The following is a 15,399-nucleotide window of genomic DNA, read 5'->3' on the forward strand; positions in this document are numbered from 1 at the left end:
ATAGTGGTGATGTTTGGTGGTCTCCACATAGAGATGGCGGCACTGAAAACACTGGGGGACTAGCTGCAAGGGAGTGGTTGGGTGCAAGCACTTGTGCGAGCGTCTCATGTCTTGCGCACAAGAAGAGCACATCGAGTGACTGCAGCAGCACTGTACATCCTGCAACACCATGCCTTCAACCACTACTGTCTGGGAGAAACCAGGGATGCAGAGGACCTTCCTGCGTTTGGAGACATCCCCCAGTTTCGCTATTGGGCAACTGTGCTGGAACTAGAACTGTTGGTTCTAGTGTATGTGCGTTCTCTCAGGCAGGGATCGTTGATGATGTGCCTCGATGCTCTGACAGAGCTGGTCACCTGGTTCCACGCACTAGATCATACCCACTATGCTAGGTGGATACCAGTGCACCTGAAGGACATGGCCGAACTCACTACCAAACACCCGGACGTAGCCAAGAAATTCAGTGAAGGCCATTTTCACAGTTCAGAAAACACAGAGGGTGTTCTCTTCAATCCCGATTGACCAGGCACATGAGCAGAATAATGCCTGCATCAAAGGAGACGGTGGCGCAGTTGGGCTCACTGACAACCCTAGTGCCCTTCGTCGCTGGATGGTTGCGGGACCAGAAGTTGCTTGGGTGATCGAAGAATTCCATGACGGGAACCAATACTGGAGACGGCAAACAGCAGACACACGTCATCATGATCAGACGCCAAGTGTACAGGCCTCATTTGTGAAAGATGTTCGCTCTCTCGTCGGTGTCCTAGAGGAGATGGGCAACCCATTCGAGGAGAACAGTCAGGATATAGTCACACTGGACACAAAGGACATCGCAGGTCCTGCAGCTTGGAGACCGTGATGAATGCCAAGAGGATTGGCCAAGAGCAGTTCGAGGCTTTCACCAGAGAGTGTCTGTTGGACAGAACAAAGGCATTGGACGACCCCATTTGTCGTAACAAGCTGAAGGTGTTCAGCACTTCCACTCCAACAAGCCAGAGCAAAGATCAGCAACAGCTCGCCTCCGTCAAGAATGACCGTGAACTCTTCGCACGCCTGTACATTAGCTGCCAGACGAGGTATGGAAACCTTGAGGAGTTCTTTCGTCACGAGAACCAGGCATGTCCTCCTGCACTGTCTGCTGGTGGAAACCTCTTCACTGGTACCAAGAATAATCTCATCACATGCTTGGAAGAAGTCTCCAACCCCAAGACAGACTCCTGTCACTACCTGTATAGTGCTTGATGGAGCAGCCATCGTCCAGATGCTGAAGCCGGCTGCATTAAAGACCTTTGAAGAGCATGCACATCAGATCTTCATCCCATATATATCTACGAAACTGCAAAGTGTCACGTTTGGATCTGGTCTGGGATACTTACCTTGCTGATTCACTGAAAGGTAGTACACGTGCAAAGCGGGACAAGGCGTGCGGAGACGTGTGGTGGCCAACGCAGCCACACCAGGAAACTGACAGAACTTCCTACGAGTGGACAGCAACAAGACCGAGTTGTTCAGGTTCCTCTCAGCAGCTCTCATGGAATGGTTTGACCAGGAGGACAAGCAACTCGTCATTACTGATGGAGAGGCAGTGCTCAGCAAGCCACTACTACCAGATCTGACCTCACTCGCCCCATGTAACCATGAAGAGGCTGACAGTCGGACGTTGCTGCATGCATCTCATGCAGCCAAGCATGGACACCATTGAATAGTCATCCGGACTGTAGACACCGATGTTGTGGTGCTGGCAGTGTCCGTGGTACAGGAGTTGCAACCAGAAGACGAACTATGGCTGGCATTTGGAACAGGCCAAAGATTCCGATACCTAGCAGCACACGATATAGCAGCTGGACTGGGACGAGAGAAGGCTCGTGCACTGCCAATGTTCCACGCTCTAACTGCATGCGACACTGTGTCCAGTTTTCCCAGACGTGGCAACAAGACTGCGTGGGCAGTCTGGACGGTACTGCCAGAACTCACTGAGGGGCTGCTGCTGCTGTCCTTCGCACCACGTGACATACCAAACGATGCAATATGCATCATCGAGAGGCTCGTGGTCCTGTTGTATGATCGAACCAGCAAATGCACAGACATTGACAAGGCCAGGAGAAAACTCTTCGCAAGGAAGAACGATGTGCAGCTGATCCCTCCAACGAAGGCAGTTTTAGAGGAACATGTGAAGAGGGCAGTGTATCAAGGTGGACATGTGTGGGGTCAGATACTGCTGCCAGCACCAGAGCTCCCTCCACCAACCCACTGGGGTTGGTCAATAACTGGAGGACACTACACACCATACTGGACCAGGCTACCTGAGGCAGCTCATAGCTACATTGAGCTGCTTTCTTGCAAGTGCCAGAAAGGGTGTGTGAGGCGCTGCAAATGCAACAAGGCTGCCCTTCAGTGCACAGCCCTCTGTGTGTGTGAAGGGGACTGCACATGACGATGAGTCCACAACATACATGTACTGGTGGCAGTGCTGAACTTGTTAACATGACACTGTTTATGTACACGTATCTTCAGTACCGATATATACCTAGCCTCAGATACCAAGTAGGCTGAGGGGGCTGCAGCCTCTTACCAGGCTGCAGCCCCTTTATGAATTGTGCATTGGATTGTGAAATTGGTACCATTGGATTCCTTGCCCCGAAAAACATACAGTTAGACACCAAAATGAAGTAAATAGCAGCATTACACCCATAGATAATCGCAAATGTAGATTTCAAATGGCGGCCATTTTGAAATCCAATATGGCGGACATAACGAGAGAATTCCGAGTGGCCCAATATCTGAATATGTTCGCAACATGTTAATATACATGTGTGCCAAATTTGGTGCTTGTATCACAAAATGCACAATCCTTTTCAATATTTGGGCTAAACCGCCCCACTATTAATGCAATCCATAGGTGATGAAAGCATGTCGTAGAGGAAAGTAAAATATATTCCTACAAATTGTCCACTAAAGAAGCATATGAATGAAGAAAGCTCCACCCCATGCGTACGAATTGAGTGGAAAATGTACACCACTCGGTCTTTATTATAAATGAAGCATACACCATTGCGTATTATACAACACCAAATTGCATTCTGGTCATTTGATTGGTCAATTGCTCGTTGATTGCATGCAAAACCCGCTCTATTCCACTCTATGAAATAGAAACATGGATTATACTTTTGTTGGTAGCACTTTTTTCAATGATAAGAGAGCAGAGAAACCTGTCTGTTCAAAACAATCGGTTGCATGAGTGCATTTGACATCCAATTATATCCAAATTTGAAGGTGTTGTATAAAACAAATAATGAATGGTTTCCATTCGTGCAATAATGCAAATATTCCATTTGTTGAAAGATGTAATTTCTTGCATTCAACTCGGCTGCAGTAATGTCATAACCCATGCAATTAGCCTTCATCGATGGCCGAAAGACGAAAAAACACGGCGATTATGAGCAAGTTAGTGCAGAACACCAGCGCCTAACCAGTATACAGCTCCGTATGTAGCGAACACTTCACGGAAGCAGACTACGACCCCTCCTTTCTTATAAAATAAAACAAATGGGCTTTAACGGGCTTTAAGTCATCCACATTCAAAACTCCGAAGACCAGATCGTTGAACAGGAAACCTCCAGTGGGGCAAGTGGCGATCCTTTGGAGGGCGCGCGGCCGAGCACAAATATACTAGTATTAGCGTTACTACACTGAAGTCGCCATAGACGAAGATATTTTGCTGTATCATCTAAATTAACACCCCCCTCATTGCCCTATTGTGTAGTAATAAGCTATGAGGTTAGCTTCAGAAGGGATGGGTTACATCGTCTTCTGAAAAATGTCAGTGGCCCAATTTATTTCTGGAATATGCTGGGTCAGTTAGTTATGGCAATAATTTATTATTCGTATTCCAGGAAAACCTCTTTTTTTTTTGGAGAGGGAGTGGGTAAAAATAGGTAGCTAAAAAGATCATATTGCAAAGGGTGTTGAAATCTCGCAGCGATTTATTTTAAACACAGGGATGCTATCTAGTACGATTTTGCCGTATTTTGTACGGAAAATGGTCAAAAATACGATTTGGCGTTTTGTTCTCAAAACATACCATTTTCCATTATCAAAAATAAGTACAAAAGATAAACGACTGGCGGCTGCTAAATGAGACGAAAGCCAATCTGAGGGTTATAATGAATGCCCTGTGAATTATTACATTTTACACAATTACACAAGACTCGTATCTCGTAAGATAGCGCAATCGTGATTGGTTCATCGAATGTAAACAACGCATTTGCGACCAATCGCCACGTTCCACACACAACTGGCTTGGTATTATCGATGCTTGCATTTTTACGCCGCCATTTTTAAGTTCGTCGAAGTTCACGGAGCTGAGCGCAAGTGAAGGATACCGTTAATCGTGTCGTGTTTTATACTTGGATGATTATGCCGTCTACTTCAGGAAAAGGAGCAAGGAAGCAGTGCTACAAACGCGAATACCCCGAGAAGTGGAAATCCGTAATAGAGCCATCGCGGAAAGGAGAGAGTTACGCAAGATGTAAAGTTTGTGCCACAGATTTCAGCATCTCCCATAGTGGGGCGTATGACATAGAAAATGACATAAAGACCAAGAAACATCGGAGTAATGCAGGAACACAAAGCACAAATCGCCCTATTACCCAATTCCTGTCATCAGCATCTAATGAGGACTTTGCAGTAATCAGGGCTGAGACTTTATGGACACAATATGTCATTGACCATAACTTGCCTTTCACCTCTTCAGACGAGTTCACTGAGCTGGTGTCAAAAATGTTTGTAGACAGCAAAATTGCCTTGGACTTCAAGTCGGACCAAAACCACTGCCATTGCTCGGAACCTAGGGGAACAAACGCAAGGTGAGTTACTCATTTAGTTCTCATATGTAAACGTGTCTTAGTTGACCTCTACTGACCCCTGCAAGACCTTTCACCCCTGCCCTCTTTTAAAACCAGTGAATTATTACTTTTAAATTGTGTATCATGTCTGGCAAACTTGACCTTGTAGGCTATGTAATAAAGGATATACAATTTTAAAAATGTCTCTTGCATACTAAAGTATACGAAAGTGTAGTGTTCAAACGATTATGCATAACAGAAAATACCAATTATTATGTTCATAATCGAACCGATTCAGATTATTTGAAAAAGAGAAAAAAATCCCGTTTATACGAAATCGCCAATAAAGTTCCTAATAGAAACAATTATTTTGGTGATTTTCCTGTTTCCTTTTGCTTTCTTTGTAATACAAGGCTCTTAGGTATCATTTTCTTTGTACCAAATTACCTGTAAGGTTTCTCTGAAAGAAAGGTTTTTTTGGGGTAAATTTCGAAAATACGAAAATATGACATCCTACCTAGTCAGGACTGTGCTAAGCGAATGGCCTAACCACCTCGACGTGTATGTCACCTATTAATGGCTTCAAATGGGCTAAGAACTAGTTACTCAAAACATCCATCTCAAAAAGCATCTCATACAAACCATCTTTCTTCAATCTTAACCAAAGTGTAAATTTGAATTACATATTGCCTACATTCCGACATTATTTTGTACTTATTTTCAGTGTTATACCGTTTATGAACAAACAGAAATGTTACGAACTTGAAGTTAAACATACCTATTTGTTACCTATTTAACTCCATTCAAGTTCAATTAGAAAACGTATGCTCAGGCCAATCAAACTGAAAAGCAAATTGTACCATCGTAACTTCTTTCAAATTACTGTAAAATGTTACGAGATTAATGTAAAGAAATAACAACAACTAGAAACTAGGCCAATATAAAATACAACATTCCCTCTAAGACATAGCACATATCTTCCAAACAAATGCCGAATTCCAGGAAATTGACAGTTGTAAGAGCTAAGCTACGGATTTTTTTGGTTGGCAAACCGATGGTTAGGCTACATTTCCCTTTGACTTAGTGTGGTTGTTAGGCTAACATGTGGTCGAAGGTTGCAGTACTTCATGGATATTTTAGTTCTAGCTAACTGCGTCACAATTTCAGCGAACAAAGAGATGCTTAGGCTTGATATTCCCGTTGACTACGTGTGGTGTTCGGGTACCATGCGCGAGGATAACAGCAGGGAAAGTATGTAAAAAAGATACCCAAAGTATTGCTCTGTTTTTCTTTGAAAACGATGGTTGGGCTACATTTCCCATTGACTTAGTGTGGTTGTTAGGTTAACATGTGGTCGAAGATTGCAGTTTCCATGGATATTTTTATTTTTTATTTGCGACACAACTAGAGCGAATAAACAGATGGCTACGTTAGATTTCCCTGTTGACTTAGTGTGAAGTAGGGCTACCATGTGGTCGGAGATTTGTGGGGATTTTAGGTTATTGTCGCTGGTACTGAAATTGCTTCGTGTAGGCCGTAATTTGCCAGTGACTATGCGGCAAGTTCCCGGTGAATGTGCGCGACCCTCTCGCACTGCTTCAAATTTACTGCGGGATTGTGAGAACTGTTTGCGCGATTCGCGCTGCTAAAGCAAACGCATGTCACAATTAATTTTACACAGACACCTGATATAACGAGGGCGATTTTCCTTTAGTGATTATTTTAATATTTCGTAGTAAAAGAACAAACCTAATACATCAGTTGATATTTTCAACTTGCATTTGTTTTAGAATAATGATATTTTCACCTTGCATATGCTTTTGAATAATCGGTATGACATAACTGGTGTTCCACGTAATTTTTACCGATTCCGATTATGTTCCGATTATGCAATCATCGTACCGATTCCGATTTCGATAATCGTTTGAACACTACGAAAGTGCACATTTTAAATGGTCGTAACTCAAGATCAAAGCCTCCGGCAGACTGTTTACATAGTGGATTATGATCGGTGACACAACTTCATCGAACTGTTTGGTTCATATTGTTTTAATGTAAGGTCATACTTACCTAAGGTGAAAGGTCATCTGAGGTGAACTCATTAATAATAATGGATGGCCAGATACAGTACACAAATTGTTAAACCAGTGACAACTAGCCAACTTGTTTACAAATGTACATGTATTTATCCTTAATTTTAATGTTGTGCTTTCTTTCAGATAATATTGCCGATCACCTGAGACAGACACCTTTCTCCTTTTCTACTGACGGCAGCTCAGATTATGGTAACGAAGAACAGCTCTACCCAGTGGTTGTCCGCTACTTTGATGAATCTTTGAAGACGATAGTTGGTGTTTTATTTGAAATTCGTACCACAAAAGATCGATCAACTGGTTCCAATATCTTCAAACTTCTAGATGCAGCATTTACAGCAAAGAAGATACCTTGGAAAAATTGCATCTGCTTTTCATGTGACAATGCTTCTGTAATGGTGGGATCCGTGAAGGGGTTGCTGCTTATGTGAAGAAGCAGAATCCTGATGTGTTTGTCTTAGGGTGTCTTTGTCACCGTCTACATTTGGCAGCGGAAATGAGAGCAGACACATTCACGCCATTCACGCCAGTTGACATATTAGTAAAAATATACTACTACTTGGAGAAGTCATCTAAACGGCATAAAGACATGAAAGAAGCGCAAGCTATGTGTGGCACAGCTAACCATAAGATCCTCAAACATGTCTGCACAAGATGGCTTTCATTGGAACATGCTTTGCATCGTTTACTTGAACAGTGGCCAGCATTGGTGTACTACTTCAAGAAGGAAGGTTATCGGTCTTGACAAGAAAGTAGTGTCACATAAGAGAAAGAATGAAAATGAGTCTGATCAAACCAAGAAACAGAAAAGCATGGATGCCAGCAGCCCAAGTCAAAGTTCTTCAAGGAGCAGTACATTTGCTAGTGCAATTGGGGCATTGAAGATACCAAAGAAGCAAAAAAGCACCAGCACAGCAACAACAAAGCCTCAGTCAACCAGCACAGCACAGCACAGCTTCAAAGTCTAAGTCAACCGGCAAAGCAACTTCAAAAGCAAAGCCAACCAGTGTACCATCTTCAAAACCAAAGACAAGTGGCAAAAAGGAAACCACAAAATCAAAGCCAGTGACTAATGCAGTGGCAAAGGCGGAGCAGTTCATGAACAGCTGACAGATTACCATAAACTATTCTGCTTGTTTATCAAATATACAATACCACTGTTGAACAATTTAAACTTCAAAGAGCTTCAAAGACGTGAACCAATGGTCCATATGATACATGGGAAGTTGAATGGTTTTCTGAAGGATGTCATGCTCAAATTTGTGAAACCAGCAGTCATCAAATCTTCAGCTAGCTTGAAAGAGTGCCACTATAATGAGAGAAATAATGAAAAGAGTGATGTAGACTTAATTCTGGGACATGAAGTGACAGACTTTATCAAATGTCATGAGTTCAGTGAGGGTCAACTGGAGGAGTTCTACACAGCTGTCAGGAATTACTTTATGTCAGTCTGTAGTTATGTCATTGCCACATTTCCTTTGAATGATGAAGTTCTGCAACATGCAATGGTTGCTGATAAGGACAAAAGACTTGAAGTCGACTTCTCATCAGTGTCATACTTTGTAGACAGGTTTAAGTTTATGCAAGATGAATTAGATGACTTGCAAGTTGAGTTTGCCCATTACCAGGTAGATGATGAGCTTGACATGAGTGAGAGCACAGCAGATTACTTTTGGGCACAGTTATCACAACAGAAGGACAAAGCAACTGGAGCAGTCAAGTACAAGCACCTACCTAGAGTCATGTTAATGATTCTCACTGTTGATCACAGCAATGCACAAGATGGGAGAATCTTCAGTGTCGTAAGAAAAAAAGCGACAGAATTCAGGCCAAATCTCAGTACCGAAGTACTTTCCAAAAGCCTTACATCTAAACTTTACTGGCAAGAAGCAGGGGTTCCCTGTTACAAACGGGAACTAAATCGGGAACTACTGCAGAAGTGCAAAAAGGCCACAGTGGAATATAATAACACAAGTATGTAGTATATTACAACACTACGTTTGTAAGTTTCATCAATTGTACACTTAATAAGATGTTATAGTCATGATGTATCAATTCTGCATAACAGATTTTTAACTCATAGACCTAAAAACAAGAGTTTAAACCGTCGGTTTAGTATGGCAAAATACATTTTTTGGGGTCTGAGTACAGTTTTCTGAGTTCAGAGGTTGGCATCCCTGTAAACAGTCAGAGAGCCAAAATTCACACAACGTAGTTCAAATCTGAAATCATTCAACAAAGTTGATTCAATATCAGTTCTAGACAGTCATTCTGGACAATCTGAACAAGCCTGTGACTAAACCAACATTAACAACAATCATTGTATTATATGACATCAAAGTAAAACTGTACTTTCCATAGACATTATAATTCTTATATTACACTAATGTAATTTGTGACATCAAAGGAGGTTTAAAGAAAAACGACTTGCATGAAATTTTTGGCTTTAAGTCTAACAAAACAGATGCATTTCCATCGCTATCAATCGTGGTTATGACAAAATTAATTACAATAAACCTCAAGCAAATAGAATAAAGCCTAATTTCAACCGAAAACACTGCACAACGCAAATCACATACAGCACTGACGCGCAACGTGAAGCACAGCATCACACGCATTAAAACAATCGAAGACCATTAAGGTACTGCTGAGTTTCTGAAGATAGATTGTTAAACCAGGGAGTTGTTATGGAATGGAGTTCTGTCTTCAGTGATTTTATCACCATGTCCTTAAAACCACCTGAGGATACACTACGCAGCCTATGTTAACCCTATGACTAAACACGAAGGTCAGGCCTCCCAGAGAGCGATCAGATTTCCTTTCAACCATATGAAGTTGCCGACTCAGGAGACTTGTTCAAAACGCCCTCTATAATTTGACCGTATCTAGCCGATTACTTCATGGGGCTTTCCCTGATACTTACCGCATGCGCAGTAGTTATTCTCTGTGGTGTCATTACCGAAACTTATGTGCAGTTGAAGAAGAAACAGTTACCTTTTTTTTCGTGAATACCCGAAATTCGAAAGATTTTTTTCAGTAAGTTATGCCAAATTATTCTTCATTGTTTTGTCGTAAATCGTACGGAATATTGGGAAATTTAGGCTAGAAAGAAGGGACTTTTTAGTCAATTCGCGCATCGGGTGTTGTTGCGAGCACTTGATGGTTGCTGTACGATACATGGCTTAATACTAGCCTAACCTACATTATTGTTGTAGGCATACGTTACACTTTCAGGCGGCACACATCTTGCATGAGCAGTATTTTGCTGGCTTTATGCTTTAACTTGATTAAGCTTTGCAGTAGCAGTATTTTGCTGTCTATCTGCGTTCAGCTTAACTTAATATTAGCAGTACTTGCTAATTACGTTATAACTACCCAATTGGCATTTTGCTTCGGGGTTTGATTTTTAATTGTGATGGACTTCTGGTTCTGGTACACAAATCGCAACAAGCAATGTAAAAGATATGCTTGCTGAAATGCAGGCACAGATTAAATTGTTGTGCCAGAAAGTTATTCCTGGCAATAAAGAAATAGACAAAAATGAGGTAGCAACCTCTGCTGAAAATCGACCTCTTTCTGAGGCTTGTTCTCTTCCCCCTCACAATCAGGAGGGGATATCTTTGGACTATGATGATGAGCTTCTAGACTTATTGAACTCACCATATGATACTGCTAATGAGAATGATGATCTCATCTCTCCTCTTGAAAGTTCTTCAGAACTTGAAAAGCAAACTGTAAAAATCTCTACGGAGGAACAAACTGCTTTTAGTAATATTGTTTCTGGCCTAGATTTCCGCAATATAGTCGGTAATGTGGAACTAGAAAAGGTTGCAAATTTGGTCACAAATGTTTGGTCCAAAAAATTGGCACCACAAAAACTGAAAGAAAAGATGGAAAAATATCAACATCCAAGCAATATGTAACTATTGTAGACATCTCAGGTCAACAAATTGATCTGGGACAATATTCAGCTGCAAGCTAGAACCAAAGATTTGAGATTACAAAAGATACAGTCAGGGAACGTTAAGGCTATGATTGCTCTGACTTATCTAATTAATGATGTATTGACTGGCAAGGCTGGTCAGGATAAGGAGAATGTCCTGTTGAAGTTGACAGATGCCTTGGCCTTCCTTGGTTCATCTAACATAGACTTAAACCATGATCTATTCAAGCCGGAACTTAAGGCAGAGTAGAAAAATTCAAACTCAGTGCCTATGTCTACTCTGTTATTTGGGGATGACATATCGCAGCAAGTGCGTGACATAACCGATGCAAATAGAATGAGCAAGTGTTGCTGAACTCCTACTAGGGGGAGAGCTAGAGGTGGAGGTTTTACAGGTAAAATCAATTATCGTGGCCCATACAGGAGGCAACAGACGCTACCAGCCTTTTTTAGGCCAGCGTCAAGAAAGCGTCGAGAAATCCTCAGAAAAGCCTGAGCAATTAACAAGAGGTAAGGTATGTGTCAATTCTGTTAGTGTACATTTCTTTACAGCCTTGTAAAACAAAGCAATTACCCATTGGCGGCCGTTTGAAACATTTTATACAGCACTGGCAAGAAATCACAACTGACTCGGTTATACTAAGTTGTGTTCATGGCTATGACATCGAATTTGATGAACAAAAGCAAATTCAGTATAATAGATCCAAAACAAAATATATATGCTCTAATTCAACTGAAGCTTGATTTAGGTAATGAAATATCCAAGCTTTGGGAAAAGAATGTTTTGGAAGAAACGTCCCATTCCCAAGGGGAATTTATTTCATCAGTGTTTGTGAGGCCTAAGCCAGATGGTTCTTTCTGAATGATATTGAATTTAAAGAACCTAAATGAAAGTGTCAAAGATTACCATTTTTAAAATGGATACTTTGCAGGCTGCATTACGGCTAGTAGAGCCGCAGTGTTTGATGGCTTCAATTGACCTGAAGGACGCCTATTATTCACTACCTATTAGTTCTTAAAGTCGAAAATTTTTGAGACTTGCGTTCAAAGGCATAATTGCCTACCAAATGGGTTGGCCTCAGCACCTCGCATTTTGAGCTCATACCAGCATGCTAGTGTGAGCTATTGTTACAGTGCAGCGTCTATCACTCTATCCGTCAACAATTGGTAAAACCGCTCCCACTCGCAGTGTTTCATGGAATTTCATGAAACTTGGACACAAGGACCATTGGGTCTAGGGCCATCAGAGATGGTCCAAAATTTGGGGCCAAAGGTCACCTGTGGGCCGTAATGGGCCATTTTGTGGAAATACGCAAAATGCTTCTCCTACAGATTCCATGGTACATTGTTGAGGGTTTGTCACGATAGATAGTACAATGGTAGTTTTACCTTCAGGGTGTTCATGAATTTGAGATCAAAGATTAACTAGGGGTCTTTTGTGGCCCGGGCCGCGGCCCTATATTTTCAAATTGCTCCTGTTCGTACAGCGTATGGCCAATTATAATGAAACTTGGTCACAACGTTCCTCGGGATGAGAGTTACGAGGGGTGTTCGAAAAATTGAGGTCAAATGTCATTCTTTGTAATATTTTCAATATCTCAATCTCCTCAAGATTTTGATGGATCATATTCAAAGTTGAACTGATGATTGTTGGATTGTGTATGAATAAGTTGATGCCTACAAATTTTTGGTCAAAAGTTAATTAATTACAATTAATCCCCATTGTTGAAAAAAATCTGAGCCTTCACTTTTTGCCAAAGCTCCTTTAATTTGTCTCCCAGTCTCTGCAGTGTTTGTTTACATTTGTGGTTAAGCTCTGCAGAGGCTGTTAGTGGAATTACAGTAGGACTGGGACTGGGAGTTGTTATTAACTGTTGAACTGTAAGCATGAGAGCCCTATAGCCAATCACCACTTACCGATTCTTAGAAGTCTTTGAGCCTGAGGTTTGTAGGCAGTTTAATAGGGTAGGTCAGTGAGTGGTATTGTTTGAGAGAGTGGGTAAAATAGGATTTAAAGGGGAAAGCAGGAATTATAGCCAGTGGTGTGGCCAGGATTCTGCTAACGGAGGGGGGGGGGTATCCCTCATGGGCCCAAAATTGGGTTTGTGGGCCCTACATTTTTCAGCTCGAAAGGGTATGAGCTTCTGCACCATTGGTGCTCTAGTTACTAAACTACTCAAACCTATTCTGGCTGAGCTCAGGAAATTGGGTATTTCTTGCCTGAGCTATATTGATGATATTTATATGCAGGCTAATACCAAAAGTGCATGTGTTTCTGCAGTGCATACAGTTGTACATTTTTTTCAGAAATTAGGCTTCATCATTCGTCCCGGATTTGTGCTTCATTCCCAACATATGACTGTTCGGCCAAAACCCAAAAGGATAGAATCTGCCTGAGATACAAAAATTTAAGGGCAAACACAAAAAGACTATCAGGTACTTGGCAAATATCATTGGCATCCTTGTCTCTGTTTTCCCAGGAGTTAAATATGGACCCCCTTCATTACAGGGATATGGAAAAACTTCAAGATTTCTCTGTTGAAAAAAATACAAGGGAAATTTTGATACAGAAATAGAATTGGCGGAGGGGGACTATACAGAGCTGAAATGGTGGTTAGAGTCCCTTCCGCTTGCATGCATGTATATCTTAGAGCCTAACCCAGATATTGTATTAGAAACTGATGCTTCTCTGGTAGGATGGGGTGCTTTTTGCCCGACCCTCTCTACACGGTCACAAGGAGAGTGGAATACCGTTGAGAAAACATATCACATAAATTTGCTTGAACTCCTTGCTATCTATTTTGCTCTAAAAACGTTATGCTTAAAGGGTGATCATATGCATATAAGAATTTTATCTGACAGCTCGACAGCTGTTGCATACATTAAGGCTATGGGAGGTACCCATTCGTCACAATGTAAGAAAATAGCAAAAGCTATATGGGAATGGTCTGCATCAAACAAAGTGTGGTTGTCTTCTTGTTACTTGCCGGGCAAGCTTAATGTCCATGCTGACATGCTGTCCCGTACATTTGAGAGTAAGACAGAATGGATGCTAAATCCAGAAATATTTCAACCAGTTTCTTCCCTGTGGGGGAACTTTGATATTGATTTATTTGCATCTCGTACAAATAAAGAACTCGCTCCCTTTGCTTCATTGCGACCAGACCCAGATGCCTTATTCATTGATGCATTCTCCTTTAATTGGCATAGGTACATCTTTTATGCTCTTCCCCCCTTTAGCCTAATTGCCAGAGTACTGCCAAAAATACAAAGGGACCAGGCAAGAGGAGTAATTGTGGTACCTTTATGGTCAACTCAGAACTGGTACACAAAACTGTTACACATGACCATAGCTATTCCAAGGTATTTACCGCTGGGGAAAGAAGTCTTACTTCTATCCGAAGACAGAAGCAAACTACACCCCCTTCATCACAACCTTCAGTTGGTTGCATGACTGATGTCTGGCAACGCTTCCGAAACCTTGACATTCCACAAGAAACTTCCAGAATCCTCATGACATCCTGGAGGGTATCCACTCAAAAACAGTACAGCACTTATCAAGATATGTGGTTTAAGTTCTGTTCAAGGAAACAGATTGATTCACTTCATCCCTCTGTAAATCAGGTGCTTGACTTTCTAACGAGTCTTTACAATGCTGGTATAGTACCATTAACACTGCACGGTCATCGCTTTCTGCATTATTGGATCATGTACAAAGAAATACTATTGGCTCATATCCTCTCATCAGCCGTTTTCTCAAAGGAATTTTTGAATTGAGAACCCCATACCCCAGATACACAATTTGGGACGTGTCTATTGTGTTGAACTATCTCCGGTCTCTTCATCCTACATCATCATTGACTTGAAAGCAATTAACCTATAAGTTAGTAATGCTTTGTTATCTGCTCAGAGACTACAAACTCTGCAATTATTAGATGTCAATAATCTTCATTTGGATGGGAAGGAAGCTGTTTTCTTCTTACCTAATAAATTAAAGCAGTCACGGCCTGGTTCCAATCCATTAAGAGTTGTGTTGGCATCATACCAGGCTGACATGACTCTTGATGTTTATCATGTACTTCAGCATTATATTAACGTCACATCCTCATTAAGAGGAGCGGAATCGCAACTTTTCATTAGTTCCACCACATAAACCAGTAACGAGAAATACTTTATCACGATGGATTAAACTTGTTTTGGAGCAGGCTGGGGTTCATGTAGTTCAATATGCGGCCCATAGTACCAGGGCAGCCTCTACATCCGCTGCAGATTCAAGAAATCTGCCTGTAGATGATATTTTACGTACAGTAGGGTGGGCCTCGGGAAGAACCTTTGTTCAGTATTACAAAAAGCCTATTGTCAGTAACAAAACTTTTGCGATGGCAGTTTTGGATGCATAAGTGTACAAGTTTTTTTACTATATGCGTTACATTAAAAGTGTGGTATAATTTTACAGATGGGTTATGTATAGTTTTGAGTTGATATACATACTTGAAGATGTAGAAGTGATGTGTAACCA

The 15,399-nt window shown here is 41.5% G+C and overlaps 1 protein-coding gene and 1 pseudogene across 1 annotated transcript; both read left to right on the forward strand.

The window, feature by feature from the left end:
* Positions 1–3,631: 3,631 nt before the first annotated feature.
* On the forward strand, positions 3,632–9,310 carry LOC139954733 (uncharacterized; annotated as a pseudogene).
* Positions 9,311–10,968: 1,658 nt separating this feature from the next.
* LOC139954734 (uncharacterized) lies at positions 10,969–15,399 on the forward strand. Its single transcript, XM_071954651.1, has 3 exons — positions 10,969–11,126; positions 14,545–14,715; positions 15,046–15,399. Exons 1-3 carry the CDS (start codon positions 10,969–10,971, stop codon positions 15,278–15,280), a joined length of 564 nt encoding a protein of 187 aa, XP_071810752.1. The 3' UTR covers positions 15,281–15,399.

This window comes from Apostichopus japonicus, chromosome 17 (genome assembly GCF_037975245.1).
Source record: "Apostichopus japonicus isolate 1M-3 chromosome 17, ASM3797524v1, whole genome shotgun sequence".
Lineage (NCBI taxonomy): Eukaryota > Metazoa > Echinodermata > Holothuroidea > Aspidochirotida > Stichopodidae > Apostichopus > Apostichopus japonicus.